The 22,409-nt window shown below is 41.0% G+C and overlaps 1 protein-coding gene across 2 annotated transcripts in view; it reads right to left on the bottom strand.

Annotated features, from left to right (window-relative positions):
• The window catches only part of PDE11A (phosphodiesterase 11A), a 285,421-nt gene that overhangs the window by 55,449 nt on the left and 207,563 nt on the right, over nt 1–22,409 (bottom strand). For both annotated transcript variants that reach the window (XM_070422681.1, XM_070422682.1), the window contains 2 exons: nt 13,674–13,783; nt 3,565–3,655 (listed from right to left, as the gene is read on the bottom strand). In XM_070422681.1, the coding sequence (XP_070278782.1) occupies nt 3,565–3,655; nt 13,674–13,783 (201 nt within the window). The remainder of the gene's footprint in view (nt 1–3,564; nt 3,656–13,673; nt 13,784–22,409) is intronic.

Here is a 22,409-nt window from a genome sequence, read left to right as displayed (position 1 = left end):
TTTTTCCTATATATATTGCATATTTTTTCTATATATATTTAATATATATAGGAAAAACACGACAAACCATTTTTTAAAAAGCTTAATGAAATTTTGCACAAATACAAACATAGTCCCTGGCAAACATAGCAAAGCCAGAAAGTGCAGTCATCTTTGAAAACTACCAAGGGACACTTTATTATGTCTAGTCTTAAAGAGCAAACTCTGAAAAATGTTGACCTTGTCTTACTATTGGGTGTATTTGTGCTAACAACTCCATTTGACTACCCATTTCCTGTGGAATTACTGAATGAAGAAGTTAATAAAACATTTGGGGATCTTTATGACCCTAAAATAAATACTAATTTCACTAATTAAAACTCAGGTTGGCGTTTTGGAAGTACTTGCTATGTCAACAAATGACTTTAAGGAGGAGAAAAAACATTAGACCAGAGGTTCTTAACTGGGGGTGATTTGAGCAATGGGGACGTCTGGCAATGTTCAGAGATATTTTTGCTTGTCACACTGGTGATGGGTGCTACTGGCATCTAGTGGGTAGAGGCCAGGGATGCTGCGAAAGGTCCTACAATGCACAATTTGGCCTGAATAGCGAAGATGAACCAGGCCCAAAATGCCAGAGCAGCTGAAGTTGAGAAACCCTGTGTTAAACCATGAAGATCATCTAGATAAAGCGTGTGTGGCAGATTAAATTCAGTACATACTTCCTGAGTAGTTAGAATGTATATGATATTGTTCTCGGCATAGTTCTTGGGACTGTAAAGATGACTTCCACCTGGGAAAATGTGAAAACACACCTGTATCTCCATACCTTTGAAAAGAACATTTCATCAAAACGTGTTTTAGCTACACTGGCAGCTGTACAATGGTTTTAGTGAAGTGGAAAATCCTTTTGCAAAGTGACAGACAATCCACTTAATTTGCTTTGAAAGTCAGGACTTCTCATTTATCAGGTTTTCTTAGCATGAAGTAGGAACTCATAAACACAGGGCCCGGGAACTGGAGCAGTCTGATACCTCGCGTGGAGAGCCAGAAGATGGTGCCGGAGGAGGGGGGGGAAATGACTGCCTAAGAATAAACTATTTCCCAATGAGAAGTAAATTAATTATTTCTGGGAACCAGAATATCAATTAGTAAATTACCGCCTACCAGGCACCAGATGAAAATCTGCTTCCCCGAGTTAATTTATCTCCTTGGGTGAACCCACCACTTGGTAAAGACTAGAGTATATTGGTTCCACATGGGACCAGGTCCAATATTATTAATAATTTTCAAATGAACTCTCCCAGACCCTTAATTCAGCCATTAGGAAGAAGACAAATAACTAAAGGAATGCCATTCCATAATTCTGCCCCGGTTTCTTAGCCCGAGCCTTGCCCTGCGGATCAATCACAGGCTGGTATACTGGGGCCTGAGAAAGGGTGGTTGGAAGCTACCGACAAGTAGTTCCTGGGATTCAGCCATACATCTAGCATCTCCCAGTGAAAGCGGTGCAGACACTCCTCATTTTATTGCGCATTACTTCATTGTGCTTTACAGATGCTGCATTTTTTTAATAAACTGAAGGCAAGATCCTCCACCAGCAAACATATTACGACTCTCTTTATTGCGATGGTCTGGGAGTGAACCCATGATATCTCCGAGGTCTGCCTGCATAGCTGTTAGGAGCAGGTCACAATAAAACTAATGTGAAGTCCAGGAGAAAGCTGGTCTGCATTTGAAGATCTTGATTATTTTGTGAGAGTGCATTTCACCACTTTTAAAGGACGTAGAGAGTAACTAAGCCAGTTGTTTACAGATAACTGAGTGACAAAGCTAGCCAGATCAGCTTTAATACTGATAAAAAAAAAAACACATTATTTGCAATCAGTGTATTGTTTATATGCAAATTGGCTTCTTCCAGTGCCTCAAGAGTTCGGTCCTTGAAATAGATTTGTGTCCTTGAAATACTGCTTCCATTTTGCTTAGGCACAGGGGTGGGGAATGCTGGGCCTGCGGGCCTGTAAAATCATTTGGTCTGGCCCTGTCAAGGCATTAGGGGTGAGTTAATTAAATGTTTGACCAAAGATAGCAGGCTAATTTTTAAGTTGATAATTTTGTATGATCCGCAAATGATGCTATCAAAATCCAAATGGCCCTTGGCAGAAAAAAGGTCCCCCCGCCCCCCCCCCCGAGAAGGGTGGTATGGATGGAAAGAGAAGCAAGTGGGGGAAGAAAGGTCTGGGGGACTTTTGCCTGCCCACCTAGCGGCTCTGTCCTTTGCATTTAGGAAGTGAGTGATGATGACATCTGCAATTCTGCCCTTCTGAGGTCAGGGCGGGAGGGGATGGGGGAGCCCGGGGCACGGCCTGCACGCACCAGTTATGCTCACTGCATAATAATGTTATTATTCCGGTCCTTCATAGAGAAGTCTTGAGTGAAGGGCAGCCAAGATATTTTATTTGTCTGAAGACAAATTCTGTGTTAGTGGGATTTGTTTCCCCAAACAAATGAACAAATGATCTTTCAAGAAAACTTTGATATCCTGTGCATAATCCCTGTTATGACAATGGTGGGAGTGCCTGGGATTTGAGGTATAAACCTATCCTGTTACTAGTGCAGAAAAGACAGCCTGAACCCAAGTTCCCCCTGTCCTGCCTTCCTTTGCCACAGCACTCGGCTAAAACATGGCTTTCATAGGGAAATTTCCGAGCCACACACGCCGGATGCTGGTTTCTGTCAGAGTTACCGAAAGCCTAACTGTGTTGCTTCCTTCCCAGCTGAAGAGAGGTCTCCCCCAGCGGTTGGCCTGCCCCAGCCACACTGTCCACTCTCTTTCTGGGATCGAACAAGGCCTTCATGATGTTACAAAAGACATGCTTTCTCAAGGTAGGCTGGAGGAAAACCTCCATATTTAATGATGCTATTCCAGCCACACACACACAAACAGCCTGTACGCCTGCAGAAAACCGAACAAATCCTTTCCTGGCGATTTCGAGCTCATGCCGCCTCAGCCAGGGTCAGTAGTGGTTTTCCTTTTCTCTGCGGAAACTAAAAGTAGAAAAGCACTTCCAAGTCCTGCAATCCTGGGTCTCAAATGTAGCTGCGATTCTCACTTTCAGACTGGTCCCACCAGCAACTTTAAGTGCTTATTTTATGTAGATACCTCAGTTGTGCTAATAAAGTGTAACTTTATCATCCTGTTTCTACCTTCTTTTAATGGGGCTGTGCGTTTCACACAATAGGAAGGTTGGGCCACTCACTACTTGGATCGAGTCCCTGTGTATGGGCTTCTATAGCCCTAAGGAAGGTAAGCAAGTTGGAGGCTATCTTCTCTGCTAAGTGAATGGGAAAAGCTTCCAAACCAAGAATGAATCCCAAATGAATCAGCTCCAGAAGAATTTGAACCCATTCCTTGGTCAGGCATCTAACTGAATTAAAAAAAAGCCACACAAAAGGGCCTAGTCGTTTGACTTAAAAAATCTGTTCCACTTCTCTGTGTTTACCTGTGGCATTACAGAGAGAACTCGGAGGCAAGGTTTCATTGATTTTTCCGTCAAGGGGAGAAGCAGAACGTTAGGGCCGTACCTCACTCTGAAGGATCATCACTGCGTGGTTAAAATGGTGGTGCTCTAAGGTGGCGGAGGTTCCATAGAGCTGGGCCAGGGCAGAGCCGCTCCTGAAAGAGGACAGAAGGGTCAGTGACCTGACAACAGTTCCCCACACCAGCTCCTTGGATCAAACGAAGGACCATGAGCAGATACATTCACAGGTAACTGCTTGTTAGTTCACTAATCTATTAAGTAAACCTTTCAGGAACCTTCTCTGTGTTAGCCTAGACGCAGTGGATGATACGACGTGAATAAGACAGAATCTATGACTCTAAGATATTTACAGACTAGTAAGGGAGATGAGAAGTGGTCATAAGGAAAATAAGGCATGTAGCACACAATTGAAATACCACAGAGAGTGTTCTAGGTTCAAGCAAAGTGCTTTAGCTGCTCTGAGAACAAGAGGCATCATTTCTGGCTCTGGGGATGAGAGTAGACTTCATGAACTAAATCTTACACAGCTTCTGAGTGTCAGAACAATTGTCTATACCAAATGTATTTGACTCTCCATGGGAAAAGACCTTGTGAATATTTTGCCTTTATTTAATCTACTTTATGTGTTTGGTTGATAAGCTTATATTGTGGTATTCCAGCCCACAGTTATGCTATGATATCTCAGTGTAGAAATATGGAAAGTTCCCTGGATTTAGAGTCAGGGCAGTGACTTGGTCACGTGAAGATGCAGTTTCTTTGTCTCTAAAATTATGGTAATACTATCTACTTCACCTGTTATTTATGAGAATACAATTAAATCCTTGAAAGTACCTACACTGCCTGGCATGTAGTAGATCATAGTCTATGTTAATCATTAGTTAATAATTAAAACACAAAGATATTTCCATTATAAATATATAAAATGTTAATTGATACTTGGAAAGACTTTTTTTTTTAATTACCTTTAAATTTTGCTTATGTAGAACAACCCATTCCTCAACAGTTTCAATTTGGCAAAGTGTTCATTTAAATGCTCAAGTGTGTTCATTTCCAATTCTTTTGGAGTAGGATTTAGAGCATCTTAAGAGTCAAGAGAGCTCCAGAGAATCCTAAGGTTTAAAGCACAGTCATGGGATTTGGTTGAGGACCCATCCAGGTCCTTGTGTTTATGGTCTGTAAGGAGACCAGACATTGAAAGGGCAATTTGGACTTAACTTGAAAACACTGGAGATTGATGGCTCACCATCTTCTCTGCTAGTGAGAGGAGCAAAGAGTGCATCCAAGTGCAACATGAAGGATTTCGGTCATAAGCTGCCCTCCACCTCCAGTGTGAAGCAGTCTAAGACCATGATCAGTTCAGGGACCCTTGGAAAGACTCAGTGCTGACCACATGTTGGAAGAAAAGCAGCATTTAAATACTGTAGGGATTATTATGAATAGGGCTTCTCAAGAGGATACGAGATTTTTAAGGAGGGTACTAGGTTTGGGTTGCTTCTTTAAATCTTACCTTAATCTATATCCTATATAATAAAAGCCTAATATGCAAATTGACCAAATGGTGAAATGACTAGTTGGTGGGGGCCAGGGCCGGCGAGCAGGCAGTGCCAGGCCAGCCAAAGTGGGTGCCAGCAGGCAGAGGGAGGGGTTGGCGATTGGGGGAGGGGGCAGTGGTGACTGGCAGCGGCAGAGGGGGGTCAGGCTGGCTGCTTGCAGGCCAGCTGGTTGCTTTTAGCAGAGGGAGGCCACCAGTAGCAGCAGTGGGGCGATGGGGGGTAGGGCCGGCCACAGGGAGTGGGCCTAAGCTGTCAGTCAAACATTCCCCAAGGGCTCTCGGACTGCGAGAGGGCGCAGGCTGGGCTGAGGGACCCCCCCTCGAGTGCACGAATTTTCATGCACAGAGCTTCTAGTTATTTAATAAGTGAACATGTTAGGCTAATCTTAATAATTATTGACTAATAATTAATGTTAGATATTATTTCTTAACATAGATTTCATTTTTATGAAAATACATTTTTCAAAAAGCACAATGTATTGTGTCTTGGCTATATTTGCATTGGCCTTTGAAATTCTAGAATACTTCATATTTATATGTGATATGCATATGCTTGGCATGGAACAGGTGCTTAAAAATTTAAGCTGCTTAAAAAAAATATTAGCTGCTTGTTAATAAGCTTGCAGTGGTATGTCTGAAGTTACAGTTAAAATTGGAAGAATGATCATGATAAGTGTGTTAACATATTTTACAATAATGCTATTAACAATAATAGCTATCATGAGTAAGTACCTATCATGCACTAGGCAACAGATTAACAACTTAATACATTATTTTATCTGGTCCTGAAAACAACCAGGAACTAGTATTTTCTTTTTACTTTACAGATGAGGAAACCAAGGCTCAGAGAAGTTATGCTACTTTTTCAAGGTCACAGGGCTAGTAAGTACAAGTTCTGGATTAGCATCCAAGTTTTTAAGCTTCTTCTCTTCAGATAATGAGAAAGCTGATTGTAACTTACACATTTCTGATTTTCGATTCTCAATTTTTGTCAAGCTGGTTGTCGTCAATGAAAGAATATTGCCAAATTTAATTCAGAATTCTATCAGTATAACTACTAACCGCAGACTCAGATTCCTATGATTCGTTTCTACTGCTCAGCCATTCCTGGATGTGCCCTTACTGATAGCAGCCATTGATGTAAAGTGGGGTCAAGATGCAATATATTGTCTCTCCCTTCATCACTTTGGTTTAGCAGAACCCACAAAGTTAAAGCAACTAGATGATCCTAAATCACTTTATATTTTCTTTTTTGCAGTGTGAGTAGGATGTTTCCTCCTTTAACTAGGGAACAGCTTATAACAAATACACTGGTGCCTCCCGTGTTGCACCTCTCCCTCTGCCCCAGATCCGCATGGTTTCTGAACCGCTGCATTTCATCAGAAGGACTCTCAGGGTGTTTGTGCAGGTGCAGCCTTTGACTTCAGTGGTTTGAGCATCTTCATCCTCAGATTCTCTCTTTGTTCTCTTTTATAATTCCATTTTACATCTCCCATCCTCACACAATACTAAGTTAATCACAAAAATGTGTAGATTTTGCAATAGAGCCAGACTAATGCTATGAAAATGCTATGAAGACACTCATTCATTCATTCATTCATTCATTCATTTATCATTCAATAATCAACAAGTTTTGATGATAGCTATGATGCCAGACTGCAGGCATGTGGAATACAAGGTAAGCAAGACATGGCTGTTACCCTCAGGGAGCTCACAATCCCCTAGAATTGTGTAGAAAATTTTCTCTGACCAGACTTACACTAACGACCTTCACCTTTCTGGAAGCAAAATGTCATCTTCGGATTACAAATACATAAGCCGTGAACCTTGTAGGATGGCGAGGGTGAAGTACACAGTCATAAAACTTGATATTAATGGCAAAAAATGAAATGTATCTCTTAGGATAAACTTTATTGAAAATATTCTACAAAATATGAGTTATTTGGAATGTTAAATGGCATTATGGGCAGGAATAAAAAAAAGGGCCCATAGTCTAATGCATTTGGAAAATGCTGGTTCTAAAAGTTAAACTGTTTCTTCATTGTAGTATCTCCCAGAATGTAAGAACACGCATTATGGTTCTGCAGGAAGGGAACATAATATGCAGCATTAACCAATCGTACTTGATCATAAAATCATTTTTTATTTTATTTTTTAAATATATTTTATTGATTTTTCACAGAGAGGAAGGGAGAGAGATAGAGAGAGTTAGAAACATCAATGAGAGAGAAACATCGATCAGCTGCCTCTTGCACATCCCTCACCGGGGATGTGCCCGCAACCAAGGTACATGCCGTTGGCCAGAATCGAACCCGGGAGCCTTCAGTCCACAGGCCGACGCTCTATCCACTGAGCCAAACCAGTCAGGGCATAAAATCATTTTTTAAAAGAGGCCATGTCTTTCATGTAATATACTTTGTGTAAAGGTACACTTCTACTTTTTCATATAAAATTTTGGAAAAAAACAAAACAGTCCAAATCAATCACATATGGAAAAAAATGGACTTAAACTCCACACCGCATTTTTATTGTCTGTGGTAAGTATATCCATTATATAAGTAGTTTTGGGGCACACATGCCTTAATAGTGAATATATTATATATATTTATGCATATATTTATGCAACGTGTGTGGAGAGAGAAGGAGAGAAGGAGAAATGAAGAGTCTCCAAATTCCAGTACTTATTCATGATGCTCATTACTGAGTAGGTCTTCCCAACACACCAAAGTTTTTCTATTTTGGACAGGAGAAACTTATTGAAAAGGAAAGTCAAAGTAAAGCATTCTGTCCCCATAGGCATTCAAGCACTTTGCACAGGCACCAAAAACAGGCGTGTGAAAGGAGGTGTACCTTCAGAACGTCCCCAGATGTGCATATGCTGTGAAAAAGAGGCTTAACGGAAGTGTGCAGCCATGGCTTATAGAAAACTTAAAAAAGGAAAACTATGAAAGGTAATTAGGAAAGTGGGAATTGTTGGGAGGTGGTGAGGAATGGGATTAGGCTGTCATGGCAGATTAATGTGCCCCAGTATTTCACTTCTGGGACCTGGCCGAAAGCGACAAGATGGGTTTTCATTCCCAAGAAATGAGTATAAGAGATTATGCTAGAAATGAACAGAAGTCTCCTAGGAGAATATACTACAAAGCTGCTCGGTACTGATATTTAATCATCAGGGGCAGCTGTAATAGAGAGGGGGATGAGTGGGAAACGCTGTCCCCGGAGAAAACAGGAGAGAGGTGTTAACAGAGCAATTTCAAAGCACTGTGGTATCGTTGCCCTCTCTACCTATTGATCATTCATGGCACGTACTTTAATACTTAAAAATTAAGAATAAAATATGAAAATGCAAAGGTTCACTTATCAGAAAGGCTAAGAGAATAAATTATACTCTGCTATAACCAACTTTTTATTGTAGAGGCATTTTGCATTTTATATAGTAATGTGTCCCTTGCTAAATGTCTCCTGTTTTTTTACAGCCTTATATATGGAAAAAAAGGTAGCATATACTTTGCTTTACATAATAATTGGTGCATTTAAATTATATTTCCAAATCACTTGAAAGGTTGACATTTGACTGTGAATACTTTAAGGGAAGGGACTGTTGGTTAGACTTTATTTCTCTCACAATGCCTAGCACAGTGCCTTACACATGCAAAGCACTCAATTACTGGGGAACAAAGAAAGAAATGAGGATGGCCGAAACCGGTTTGGCTCAGTGGATAGAGCGTCGGCCTGCGGACTGAGAGGTCCCGGGTTCGATTCCGGTCAAGGGCATGTACCTGGGTTGCGGGCACATCCCCGGTGAGGGATGTGCAAGAGGCAGCTGATCGATGTTTCTAACTCTCTCTATCTCTCTCCCTTCCTCTTTGTGAAAAATCAATAAAATATATTTTAAAAAAAAAAGAAATGAGGATGTAGATTTCTTCCTAGGGATTTTCTAAACAATGGCACACACATAGTGAATAAATCTTATTCTAATCAATAAAAAGATAGTTCCTTCACTGTGTTGTAAAAGGTCTCTGTCAGCATCCATTGTCAAGGGAAATTTTAACTGAGGTTGGGTGGTGGTGGCATTCGGTGTCCCAAGTTCAAAAGTGACTCCATATGATGGGGCAGGGCTGATGGATGTCCCATCTCCTAATCATCTTGAGGAAACACATCAGATCATCTCGGAAGAGGCAGATTTGATAATATGATATGAGGATGCAAAAATAAATTAAAAAATGAAATTGAGTTCTAGTACCAGCAACTTAATACCTATCTAATATTTTTGAAAACTGTTTAATCTTTCACAAGTAACCTAAGATCTGGGTATGTCTATTTCCATTTTTATAAATGAAGGTGTTTAAAAATATGACTTCCAAGGTCTAGTTCAGTTCTATGACTTTTATAGCTCCATGTCTTAATTTTCTGTGTGTCAGTTATATTTAAATTTTCCAGAGCTCACGTATATATGGCAAGTTAGCCAAGAAGCTAGAAGCCCAAAGTCCCCAAATAAATATCACTGAGTCATGAGGGAGTATGATGTGGTGATTAAAGAATGGCTTTTGAAATCAGATAGCCCAGGTCTAAACACCACTCTACCGCATGAATATGGCCAAGTTACTTAACTTTCCTGAGGCTCAGTTCCTCCCATAAAGTGGAGACAAAAATACCTACCCTAACAGGGATGTGGGAGAGCACTTGAGAGAGTCAACAACAAGTAAATTGCAGTTCTTTTCATTGTCCCAGGTACTGTTAGTTGCAAAGAACAGAACTAAATCAGAACCAGCTTCCCTAAAAAATGTTTGATTAAATGATACCAGGAACTCTGAGGGAGCCTAATTATCACGAGTATGGCTGGGTCTCCTGGAAATAGGAGTGGAGATGTGTAAAGCCAGAAATCAAGTCTGATCTTTCTCTGTTTCTCTAGAGTTATACAATTTCTTATTTCTGCGTCTCTCCGAATATCTAGTTTCTTTCCTTTTCTCTGCACAGTTTTCTTATCTGCTTGACATGGGGTCATTGTAGCTCTCCCAAAATGGCAGCCTCAGTTCCCAAGTCTGCAGGTTGGATGTCAACAGTAACTGGGCAAATTCCTAAGAGATAAAATATGATTAAGTGGGTTTTAATTAGGGATGTACGCTTGGTCCAAAGAGCTGAGAGGTCAACTATTAAGAAGGTCTGCCTCTCAGTGTGATAGACAGGCTCTCGCAAGGAGAGGAGAGGGCCAGTGGTATCTGGGTACAAAATATTGTACACTTGACTCTTAAAAGAACCCACAGGGTGCTCACTCTTGTTTTATAGAGACAATTATAACACATATATCTTTTCTTTATGCAGAAGTGGCAGAATGGTAGGGGACTAGAAAAGGGATGCAAGAGGAAGATACAATGATGTCATTGCCTAAGAGAGAAAGACATCCTAAAAATATAATGAAATGCAGATACAGGAATTGAAACATAAAGAATTGTAAGTACTATATGATGAAAGTATATCCAGTTGACACTTCAGTAGACTCTAGGGATTGAGGAAGTGAAGATAACATCATACCTATGACCATAAAAACTGTTTATAATAATCTTTAAAAAGTTATACTTATTTAAAAGTCAGAAAACTTTATTGAAAGCTATAGTAAGATAGTTAAAGTCTTACCCATTCATGCATCCATCATTCATTCTTCATTCATGCAGCAAACATTCATTATGTTTATTATGCTCCTGGTATTTGTTTTACATCATGAGAATTCAAGGAGAAGGGGAGACATGCCTGTTAATCATCAATTAAAATAGAGTGAGAGGCACACTTTTAAAAAAAAAGCACAACTTGGGCATTATATGGGCACAGAAAGTTGACAAGGGGAAGTTGCAGCAGGGATAGAACCCTGGGTAGTGCTTGCAGGGGAAAGGAGAAGACGGGCATTCCAGGCAGGAATACTGGGTAGCAGGGGGAAGTGAACTAGCTTGACCCCTTTGAGCATTTCAAATAGCCCCTTGGATCTGGAGCATAGATGCGTGGGTGCAGATGGGGTGGAAGGAGTGAGTGCTGGGCTAGAGAAATGGGCAGGAGCCTGGTTGAAAAGGGCCTTAAAGGGCTCAACTAAGGAATCTGAACACTATCCTGAAGCCAAGGAGGCTGGTGAATGGCTTTTAAGCAGGAGAGTGGGCTGAGCTTTGAGAATTACAAAGATTATTCTGGAGTGCCAAGGCAAGAAGCTTAGAGGAGAGAGTTGGGCTGGTTATAGCAACTCAGGAGAGGCAGAGAAGCAGTAGTGACTTAAAACACAAAGATGTTGAATTTACGGATACTAAGCAGGGAATCTGGATGGCTTGTGGATTTCTCGTGGTGCTATTCACTGAGACAGAGAGAAAGAAACCAGTATAATCAGAAAGACTGAGATTGAGGTGACTGTGAGATTTCAATAGGAGGTGCCCCTCAAGTGGTTGGAATCAGTGTCTGGAGAGAAGAAGAGAATTATGGATCCAAGATCTGGGTTTGGGACTGATCAGCAGATGGGTGAAGGCCTGCATGAAGGATCATGTAGAGCAGGAGAGAAACAGGAGAGGACATCAAGAGTGCTGGCTGGGACAGGAGGAGACAGGCCTTGAAGCACACTGAGAAGAAAGGCTAGAAAGGTAGGTGAAATCCTTTGTCTTGGAGGCAAGGGAAGAGAGAGTTCTAGGAAGGAGGGAACAGAAAATGGGTCTCATGGCAAGAAGGGTCAAGAAAGAAGGACAATAAGAATGTCCAGCAGCTCTGGAAAAAGGGGCCATTGATGGCATTACTGGGGGCAGTTCCCCTTGTGAGGTGAAACTGGTTGCCCTGTGGGAGGGCAGGCATTGGGGAAGTGAAGATAATGAGCTCTCCACGAAGACTGACTGGAAAGGAAGAGAAATAGAGCAGAAGCGAAAGGGAGAAGCATGGATTGAGGTGGACTTTTTCAAGAAGGGGGGTGGATTGTTCATATTAATAGGATGCTGAGAGCTAGTAGGAAGGGGAAGGGAGATACAGGGCAGAGAGAGAGGAAGATTAATGGAGCAAGGTCTCAGAGGAGGGAGCAAGGAAGGGATCCAAAGCCGAGGTGGAGGGATTAGCGTCAGACAAGAGGAAGGACAGCATTTTCACGGAGATAGGAGGTCAGGAGGAAAGGATGGGGCCAGACAGATAAGTTTGTACATGGCAGGGGAGGAAATTGAGGGAGTTCTCGATTGATGGCCTCAATTTTCTTGGTGAAGGAGGAGGCAAGGTGATCTGCCGAGGAGAGCGGGGGAGGTGGTCGACAGGAAGCGGTTTAAAAAGGGAGAGTGTTTAGTATATAGAACTTCTGGAACTGCTAAGAGCAATGGAGGACACAGAATCTGGGGAATACTGAGCATCTAGTGATGCCACCAGTTGGGAGCGTATATTTGGTGTATCTCAAACTCTCACGACTATGACATTTTCTACTAAAGCCTTTAAAAGCATAGGCAGAGTCACATGAAATTGAATTGCTAGATTGAACTGGGGCTGAGTTGTTGCAGAGTGGATGTCACAGAAAGTTAAGAGTGTCAAGAAACTGTAGGATATTGAGAAGGCAGGGTTGAAGTGATGGGCTATATGACCCAGGATGGATAGAGAAGGGCACACAGTCAAAATTCATTTGCTAGATCAGGAGCAAATGTAAGTGGCCAGGACTCCAAGGTATCAATAGGTAAGCATTTTGGGGAACAGAAAGGGATGTGGTCTGTTGATGTTTCAGATTATGCGGGTGCACCTGTGAGGGGACTTTGAAATCGGTCACCTGAAAGTTAATTATACCACTTTGTTGAAGCCTTTCTTGACATCTCCATTCCCAAACTTTTTCCTCCAGCTTCTGAACTCACATATCATTTCGTCTGCAGACAGATAGTAAGAACATTAAAACTGGACCCTCAATATACGACTCAGGAGATCTGGGTTTGGGTCTTATTTCCAGCGCTTGTATTCTATGGCCTTGGCCACTGTGTGAGCCACAAAGCCATGGCTATCTTGACCAGTCTAAGTTGCTTAAGGACAGATTATTCTGTCCTGTGCACATTATGTGCCTTCACATCTCCAGTACTGATGCAATCTCTTTGTTTGTTTCCCACCTTCCTGTGGGAGGAGCAGAGGCCTTATTCCTCTGGCTTTGCTTTTCTTCCCTGCAGTTTATATGCTATCCAACATGAAAAAAACACCTGGCAGAGGTTCTACTGGGAAAGGAAGAGATATTTTGCCTCATAAAATTTAAAATTTCTTAAGCCCAATTTTCTTTTAATAGTCTCGAAATCAGATTTTAGAGTAGCAAGTCCAAAAGGCTTACAAATGCCATGAAAACAAATATTCTGGGGGGAAAAATAGGCCCTTTAAAATCTGTGCTTTGTTATCTGACTGAGCTCAAGGGAGACAGACCAAATCAACAAGCATGACATGGAGGGCAAATTTGCAATTAAAAGAAGAATAGGGAATTATAAAGATGGATGGGCCCCTTGGCACACGAGCCCAAGCCTGCGTGGCCTTGGCCTTGGATACCAGAAATTAATGCTTTACTCTTTAGCACTGGTCACCTTTGGCTCTGAACAGAAAGGCAAATGCATTAAAATAACAACAATTAGAACACTTACTTAGCTTGGAAGGCATTGTTGGTTCCCCTGTGGTCGAGGTCATGACACAGGCATCCCACAATCACCGCGAGAATTTCCACCTCGGTCAGAATCTCTTGAAACCCGGCGGTCTGGGAAAAAGAGAAAATGGCAACAGTCACTGCCCAGGGCAGGGAGGATGGATAAGGTTCGTCTGCCCAGCAATAATCAGCTCTGTTTTCATACCCACATCAGTTAAGGAAATGATTAACTGCCACCCCCTTAGATGGTAGTGAGTTGGGTGGCCACTTGCACAGCCTTGATCCCACAGTGATGGATTAGCTCCCTGTCAAGTTGCCCCAGGCTGGCCTGCCAGAACTAAGCTCAGACCATTGTGTTCCCCTTTTAGAGAAGAGGCTGCACTATCCAGATACAGTGACGGTTTGACAAAGGCCCAGAGCAAAATGTGTTCTGTGAGTCTACATTTCAATGATGAGCATCTAGTGGTAGGGGAGAGGGGGCTGTGAATTTAGAACTGAATGTTATATCCACCAGGAGCCACTCAAATGAAAACCTGCAAAAGAAAACACTCCCACCCCTTAATATTAAAAGAAGCAACTTAGAAGTACGGAAATGGTTACATGATGATATTCTAGATGTTATTCTGTAAGTGCCTTCATTCATATTAGCTTGGCGGACAGATTAAATTCATACAGATAGTAAGGCAGTGCATGTCTTGATTAGGCAATCAGATTGAGGGTCAGCTGGAGTATTGTTGGAATTCTTTATTATCCTCTGCAGCTTGCTTGTGTAGTGCATAGGTGTGGTGTGATTTCTTCAGTACAACATTCTTTTTTTTTTTTTATACATTTTATAGATTTTTTACAGAGAGGAAGGGAGAGAGATAGAGAGTTAGAAACATCGACGAGAGAGAAACATCGATCAGCTGCCTCCTGCACATCTCCTACTGGGGATGTGCCCGCAACCCAGGTACACGCCCTTGACCGGAATCGAACCTGGGACCCTTCAGTCCGCAGGCCGATGCTCTATCCACTGAGCCAAACCGGTTTCGGCTAGTACAACATTCTTGTTTCTAATTTTCTCTTCACTATTGTTTTCTGTCCTGTTTGACTGGAACTCCAGTTAGTTGGACACTGGACTTCTTGTATTGATTTCCTTGTTTTGTCTTTTTTTTCCCCATTGCCCATATTGACTTTTTCTCTCTTACTTTCTATGAGTAACAATATTTTTCATCTATAAGAATTTTTGGGTCTCTGTTCCTATTCTAATAGCATTCTATTCTTCTCTCATGGATGCATTATCATCTTTTATTTTTTTGAGGATATTAATTATTTCTCTGAAATCCTCTCTGCTCCCTGATTGCTTATTTCCTCTGAGCTCTATTTCTCTGTTTAGTGGTTTCCTCACATGCCTGGTAGTTCACACACACGAGTAAATCAAAGTTCACCACACACCAGTGTGTGAGGAGGGAGGTCTGCAGATTGCTGGGCCCTTATCAGGGGGCGAGCAGATGACAGCTGGCTTTTGGCTGAGATCCCCATGTGTCCATATCTAAGTTCATTTCCTCTGGACTTTTCAGTCTCTTGTTTGGAAATGGCATAAACACAGGTTTGGCATCCTGAGAAAAGAGAAGGCAGCTTCTCACCTTTGAGGATATAGACTTTTACTTAATTCTCTTATTTTCAGGGTGTACCTCACCCTAACTTTTCTGTTGCTGGTGTCCCCACACTTGGGGTTTAGTTTCTCCAGCAAATACTCTGGTTTCCTGAATAGGTGAGGGAAGAGGAGCCCTCTGACTACATGGAGAGGGGATGGGGACTTGGGGATGCAGAGCTTTCATTGCCCTTACATCCTATTTCTGTGGTATCCGATACCTCCAGTTCCTGAGCTCTGGTAGCGTTGGGGGCTGTTGTTTCTCGTGTGTACCCCTTCCGCTACCCACTCACCTTGAAGGCACTTGGGTTGGACTTTCCTCTTCTCTGCTAAGCTATGAACCACCCTCCCTCAATTTTCTACCTTCATCTATTAAGGTTCCATGAGAGGTGGAATTTATGTTTGTTTCTTATCCCTGTTATTTGGGGGTGATTTTTGAAAGGAAAATTGGACATGAATATCTGTATCTGTCATGTCTGTCATCTTGAAACTATAAGTCAGTTTAGTTGGGTTTGGATCTTGCTAATACTAAGTAAAACCTGAGAGTCTGCCAAGTATGAAATATTATTCATGATACTTCTCACAAAGGTGAGAAGCTACATAGAAACTGGTGCTGTAAACAATGAAATGGCACAGAAATTTAGAAATATTTCACCTTTGAAAATGCTATTGATTAGAACTAGCTGATGCATTAAAACAGTAAGAATAGGGATGGGATAATGTTAAACTAAGGTCATTTAACTAGAAATTTAGGAAAAGTTAAAGTTAAATGTCATCAAATAGACTCAATATCAAAATCCCAAATTATTTTTAAGCTATCGGTTATCACCCATTATATAATGTGATGGAATCTATTTTACTCTAATGTTTTTCTGTGAAGAACATCTTCCCTCCCATCCTTGTCCCTTCCTGAAAATCCAGCATGAAGTCCTTAAACTATTTGTATCATGGATACTTTGAGAATTTGATGAGAGCCATGGACCCTCTTCCTAGAAAGTATTCTATGATTTTGTAGTGTTCGAAGACCATGGAACCCACCTCTGGATGATCCTCAGAATAAAGAAACCCTGAAAAACAGTACACACCCAATTACACAAAACATATTTGCCTCTCTCAACCGTGATACCTGAGTTACTGAAGCAGCACCTATCTCTTGACTGTGATTTAGAGCTGCCTGGTAAATGGTTTCTGAGAGTCGTCAGGCCTAAAAAGTGTCCACCTGACACTAAGTGTCCATTTGCTCCTCCCCCACCCTCATCCATCTTCTTTCTAGTCTTATTCCTTCCGACCTACACTTACATTGAGGAGAAAAGTCAACTGCCTGCTAGAGACAGTATACTTTCAAAAGAGAACAGAGTGGAATCTATAAAACAAAATAAATGAATAAATAAAACAGAAACAAACTCATAGTTACATGGAACAAACTGATGGTTTCCAGATGGGAGAAGGGTTGGGGGGCTGGGTGAAAAAGGTGAAGAGATTAAGAAGTACAAAATGGAAGTTACAAAGTAGTCACGGGGATGTCAAGTACAGCAGAGGGAATATAGTCGATCATATTGTAATAAATATGTACGGTGCTAGATGGGTACTAGACTTATTGGGGGACCGCTTTGTAAGTTATATAAATGTCTAAAGGTTTAGGTGTACACCTAAAACTAATATAATATTGAATGTCTACTGTAATTGAAAAATTACAAAAAATTAAAAAGATATAAAATTTATGAAGGTGGGGCAGCAGGAAATGTGAATGCATTTATTTTATGCTCGACTCTATTTTAGTCTTTTATTTTCAAATAATATTATATCTTTTCTGCTCCTGGTCTAATAATTACTTATTTTAATCTGTCTTCTCACCTGTATTCCCTCATGGTCCATTATCAGAGATGTAAAGCAGTGAATACAATATACCGAGGTAAAGAGACATTCAAGGCACATTGACCTAATTCCCACATCACCCTCTCCAGAGAAGTCTGTGAGCACCCTCTGAGAAGGCCTCCAACAGTCCTCTGTTTGGCTAAAATGTGAGCTGGGATAACCCTACCCCAGCCACTACAGCATATAACCACTGAAGCTCCAAAGGACCCAAACAGCAAGGCTGTTTCACAGGGTCCCCTAGGCTACCCAGTATTTTCCTATCATAAAATTTGAACCAGATAGAAAGTGCCCCTATTTCAAAGCTGGTCCTGTACGACCCTAGTGAAAAGGAATATCATGGCCAGAGAAAAATATGAGAGACACATCGATTGGTTGCCTCCTGCACTCGCCCTGACCATGGCTGGGGATCGAGCCTGCAACCAAGGTACATTCCTTTGACTGGAATCAAACCCATGGCCCTTCAGTCCTCAGGCTCTAATCCCTGAGCAAAACCGGCTAAGGCACATGATAGGTGTTTGTAGAGTCTTTCTTCTCCCTTCGGCCTTTTCTTTCTTCTGCAGAAGAGAAAAGAGCACAGCTCAGACAACTCCTAGGGGTTTGAAGAACATGGTTTCTCAAGGAAGGGCCTCCCCTAGACGAATCTGTGCACCATGTCCCTAATCTGTCATCATGTCTCAACCAATCTATAGACAACTTCAACCTGGAAGTGTGAGCTTAGGGCTGAAAGGCAGCATTTCCATTTAATTTCTGGTATTCCTTAAGTCCTAATGTGCAATATTGCAGGGTCACTGTCTAGGGCAGGGGTGGGCAAACTTTTTGACTCGAGGGCCACAATGGGTTCTTAAACTGGACCGGAGGGCCGGAACAAAAGCATGGATGGAGTGTTTGTGTGAACTAATATAAATTCAAAGTAAACATCATTACATAAAAGTGTACGGTGTTTTTGTTTTTTTTTAGTTTTATTCATTTCAAATGGGCCGGATCCGGCCAGCGGGCCGTAGTTTGCCCACGGCTGGTCTAGGGCCTTTGTTTGGTATATTATTAAAATTAAATTTACTTTAGCCAAAGAGTGCTCTTTGAGGGTTTCATGTAAATGCCACATATAAAGTGCTGGTGTCTTCTAACAAATGCCCCAAATTATAATGTTGATGTCTGGCCCAGCTCTGCTAGACCGTCCTTCACATGAGGTGTCTGTCAGTGAAAGTCCTATGAGAAGTCTGCCTTCAATCACTACCCCAGCTGTGAGTAGATCAGAGTGGCGAGGGCATTGTTAAGACACATGTTTGGGCTCCACGGACATTTACCGCTGGCCCAGCGTGCTTCTTTTTAGGATTCTATTTTGTTGGCTTCGGGATGGAATGGCCACCTCTCAGCATGCAAATCCTAGGGCAGGCTGGTGGCTATCAGTCTATTCAATATGCTCCAAAGCAGTGATTTTAGGCAGAGGACTTGATCAAGTTTAAGGTGGAAGCAGATTTCAGTTGCTTACCAAGAGTGCTTACAAATAAATTGCTGCTGCTTGATGCTATAGCCCATCTTCTTTTCAAAAAAGGATCCTATCTTTGCCAACCAGAGATGATGAAAGCACAAGGGAGACAAGAGCAGGTGTTCACAACCACAATCCTCTCCTGTGAATAAAACCCTCTGCACAGACTGCAGCATCGAGGCTGAATGGTCACGCCCCCTTGGTGTTTACAGTAATGTTTTCCTGCCAATATGTAGATCTGCTAAGCTAAAAAAATAGGTACTGCCATCTCATTTTCTGGCCCAAAGTCCAGAACCTTTCCAGCCACTAGGGGACCACCATCCAGCACCATGTTTACACGTCTCCTTCACCAGAGGATGCGATACAATACAGAGCAGTTGTACTTTGTCTAATTATCCACGGGAGCGGGATAGTTTTGTCAGATTTGCTTGTCTTTCTGTAGCCAAATCTTGATTTGGTCTTTATTAAATATTGATGGAAGTCTACAATGATCCTTTCCTTACTAAGCTCAGAGTTGGAAGGACCCTACAGTCTACACTTAAATACTGTTCTATAACCAGAACCTTCTCAGGGCACTCACTACCAAATCATAAAACCTAAGTTATACTTTGGATATATCTTGTCTCTCAACCTCAAATCATATTGCAAATGCTTGCCCATATAAGTCTCAGAATGGCAAGTCTGCAAAACTTAATGGTGTGTCTGCTATAATTATATGTGTTGAGTAAATGATGCATGAATAAAAAAATTGGATTTATTTTAATCAATTTTATTTAGTTATTTATTAACCATTTCCATGACTTAATTTTTAACCTATTAGTTAGAATAATTTTTAAAAAATTATTCATTTTGGAAAGTCAAAAGCATACACAAAATAGAATCTGATAATGAACCTCCATGCATTCATTACCTAACTTCAACAGGAAGCCATGTTTAGCCAGTCTTGTTTCATCTATATTTTCACATGCATTGTTTTGTTTGTTTGTTTGCTGGAGTTATTTCAAAGCAAACCTCTGGCATCTAATATGCTTTATTTCATTCTCAAGAAGTCCTGATGGGGTTAAATAAAAATTATTTAATATACCTCTCCTGTTATATTTTGATAAAATGTGCAAAAAGATACACAAATGGGATAAGGAAAATTTCAGGATAAATATCTTAACAAGATGTAAAAAAACAGGCTTCCACTTCAATTTAGAAAATACAATAAACACAGCTCTATGTATGTAGCACACCTACTGTACTTAAAAAAGAAACCAAAGAAAATGCATATTAGATTCTAAGGACTTAACTTTCAAACACTAAGAATATATGTACTTTATGATTTTTTTGAGAACAAAGATGGCATATTCTGTTCATGTTTAGAAATATAGTTTATATTTTATGATAAATTACTAGTGAATTGGATAGATAGTCTAACCTGTGGTTGGTGAGGACAGAAAATGAAGCAGATCACGTGGTCAGCACTAACGGCGCAGAGAGGCAGCCCCTCCCAGTGCCACCGGAGGCCAGGTTGATGAAGTTCAAGCATATGAGACCTCTTCTAACCTTCCCCAAATTTTTACTAGCCATCCTTCAGCCAAAATTAAACATGAGACTCTTAAAAAAATGAAAACTTTTTAAAGCTCCCAGCTGGACACCCTCAGGTGCCAGGTCTCAGCCCCAAGAAAGTGCCTCTACTGAGTCATAAACCGTGGAAATGGAGGCTGTGATAAACGAGCCTGGCTCTGCTGCGAGTCTCCCTGACCTGGAGGATTCGGCTGGCGTCATAAAACACAAGTGACAGATTAAGCAGTTTACCAACACCATAAAAATCTCAAGAATAAATTCACTTTAATCAAAAATGCTATATTGTAACTAGGCAGCCCCAGTCCCCAAACCGCATACATTTCCTTACAAGCCCATGTCCATGAGTAAGAGCTTAGCCTTTTCCCCAAATGCCGGGCATGGCTATGTTCATACGGTTTTACAATTTACATGTCCTAAGAAAAATACTCAGCCCTGGCTGACGGTGCGGGAGAATTTATTTTCACTAGAAAGGGAATGACCCATAACTCATGCATGGCAGCGCTTAAAGTGAGTTATGGAGGTTACTCTCTTGTGTGAGGAAATGGATTGGATTATCCTTCTGCCCAATTGTATGTTTGGTTATTAGCACACCAGGTTCTTAATTATGTGTGGCTTTGCCTTTTTCTTTTTATAAAACAAATGTGGATAAAGGAATGTCAGCTAGAAGCATGGAGTGCTTGATTGGAGCTCTGATTATGTGGCCAGAGAGAATAAAAATAGAAACCTTCTTATAAGATTAAGAGGCAAGAGTCTTAAGTATAATTTAAACAATGTATTCAAATTGATTCGCTCCATAGTTAATTTATAATGCCCTGTGCTGATATTCTGCAAAAACATTAAAAATCACTCCTTTTTAAAATTAAAAAATTGCCATTCTGAAAGTTATACTGGAAATCAATCTTTCCTACATGAAGATTAAAGAATTGATTTTTCTAACATACAGGTTTTATTGTATTATTATTGTATTATTAGTAGGGAAATGCAATGTAAAATGATGTTTGATGATTACAAATATGACTGTTGTTTTTTTTACTTTATTACAGTCTGTTACAGAACAAAACTGGTAGCTTTCTTTGTACTTTTCAATGTTATAATCTAAAAGCAATTATTTTTTCTGTTGAAATTAGGATTCTGGTTATTGATAAAAAATATTTTAGTTTAAAATTCCACTGGTTCTTTTCTTCTTGGGGAAAAGAGTTCCTATTGTGTTTCTGAGATCTTTCAGGAGAAATTTGCCACCTCGAAAATCAACGGCTTCCCTGAAAACGGCAGACAGCAGCCAGCAGACAGCGCATTTTCCTCAAGCCGGCGAACAGGACGGATTTTTCTCCCTAAACGTCCCTTCTGCTCTCTAGTTTGAATTATCAATAAAACGGCTTGGCTTATCTGTGAAAATAACCTTGTTGACAACACAAATAAGGACTTAAACAAAACATGCTACCTTCACGTTTAAGATTTAGGAAGCCCCCAGGAAATGTCAGGGGGTGTCAGTGTGTTTGCCGTGATAGTTGGTCATTATTAGTGTTTAACTGCAATTCCCCACCAGCGCCACGCGGCTAGCACCACTATAAATTTTAATGTGATCATGTGCTCTACTCTTTTCATATTCAGTGAATTCTGCAAGATCATAATATTCTGTATGAACCCTAGCTGAACCTCAGTGTGATAGGATGAAAGAACAAGATTTCTAGCAGTGATAGTTGTTCATCATTTTACAGTTTTTGGGGAAAAAAACTGGACACTGAGCAACATGGTTCCTTGAATCATATTACCCCAAACTAAGTCCACGCGTTCAATGAATCTTTGTTGAGCCCTCCAGGATGCAGGGCATGGCCCAAAGTGCTAATGACTACATTTATGGGATAGTAAAGAACACTGACTCTTAAGGAAACCTTCTCCCTGCCCCCCACTCTGGAAAGTCTGTCAACGCTCGTACATCATTTATAAAACCAAAAACTGTCTCTGCAACCTTGGCTCCACCACATGCCTGTTATTTTGCAGGGTACAAACAAAAGCACGGCTGTTTCCTTTATCTGGTCTGTACTGTGAATATAAGAAGTGTGTTTGTCACCTTTCATTGCGCATGTGCTCGATGGAATATCTATTCTACAAGCTTCTGTAAATAAAGAGAATATGTATAATTATTCTTCATCTGCAGGTTTTTATTCCTTGTC

The sequence above is a fragment of the Myotis yumanensis genome, unplaced genomic scaffold (assembly GCF_028538775.1).
Source record: "Myotis yumanensis isolate MYYU_CA2020_CCGP unplaced genomic scaffold, mMyoYum1.0.hap1 SCAF_8, whole genome shotgun sequence".
Lineage (NCBI taxonomy): Eukaryota > Metazoa > Chordata > Mammalia > Chiroptera > Vespertilionidae > Myotis > Myotis yumanensis.
Note: the sequence above shows the minus strand (reverse complement) of the source record. Positions and strands in the feature narration are given on the sequence as shown.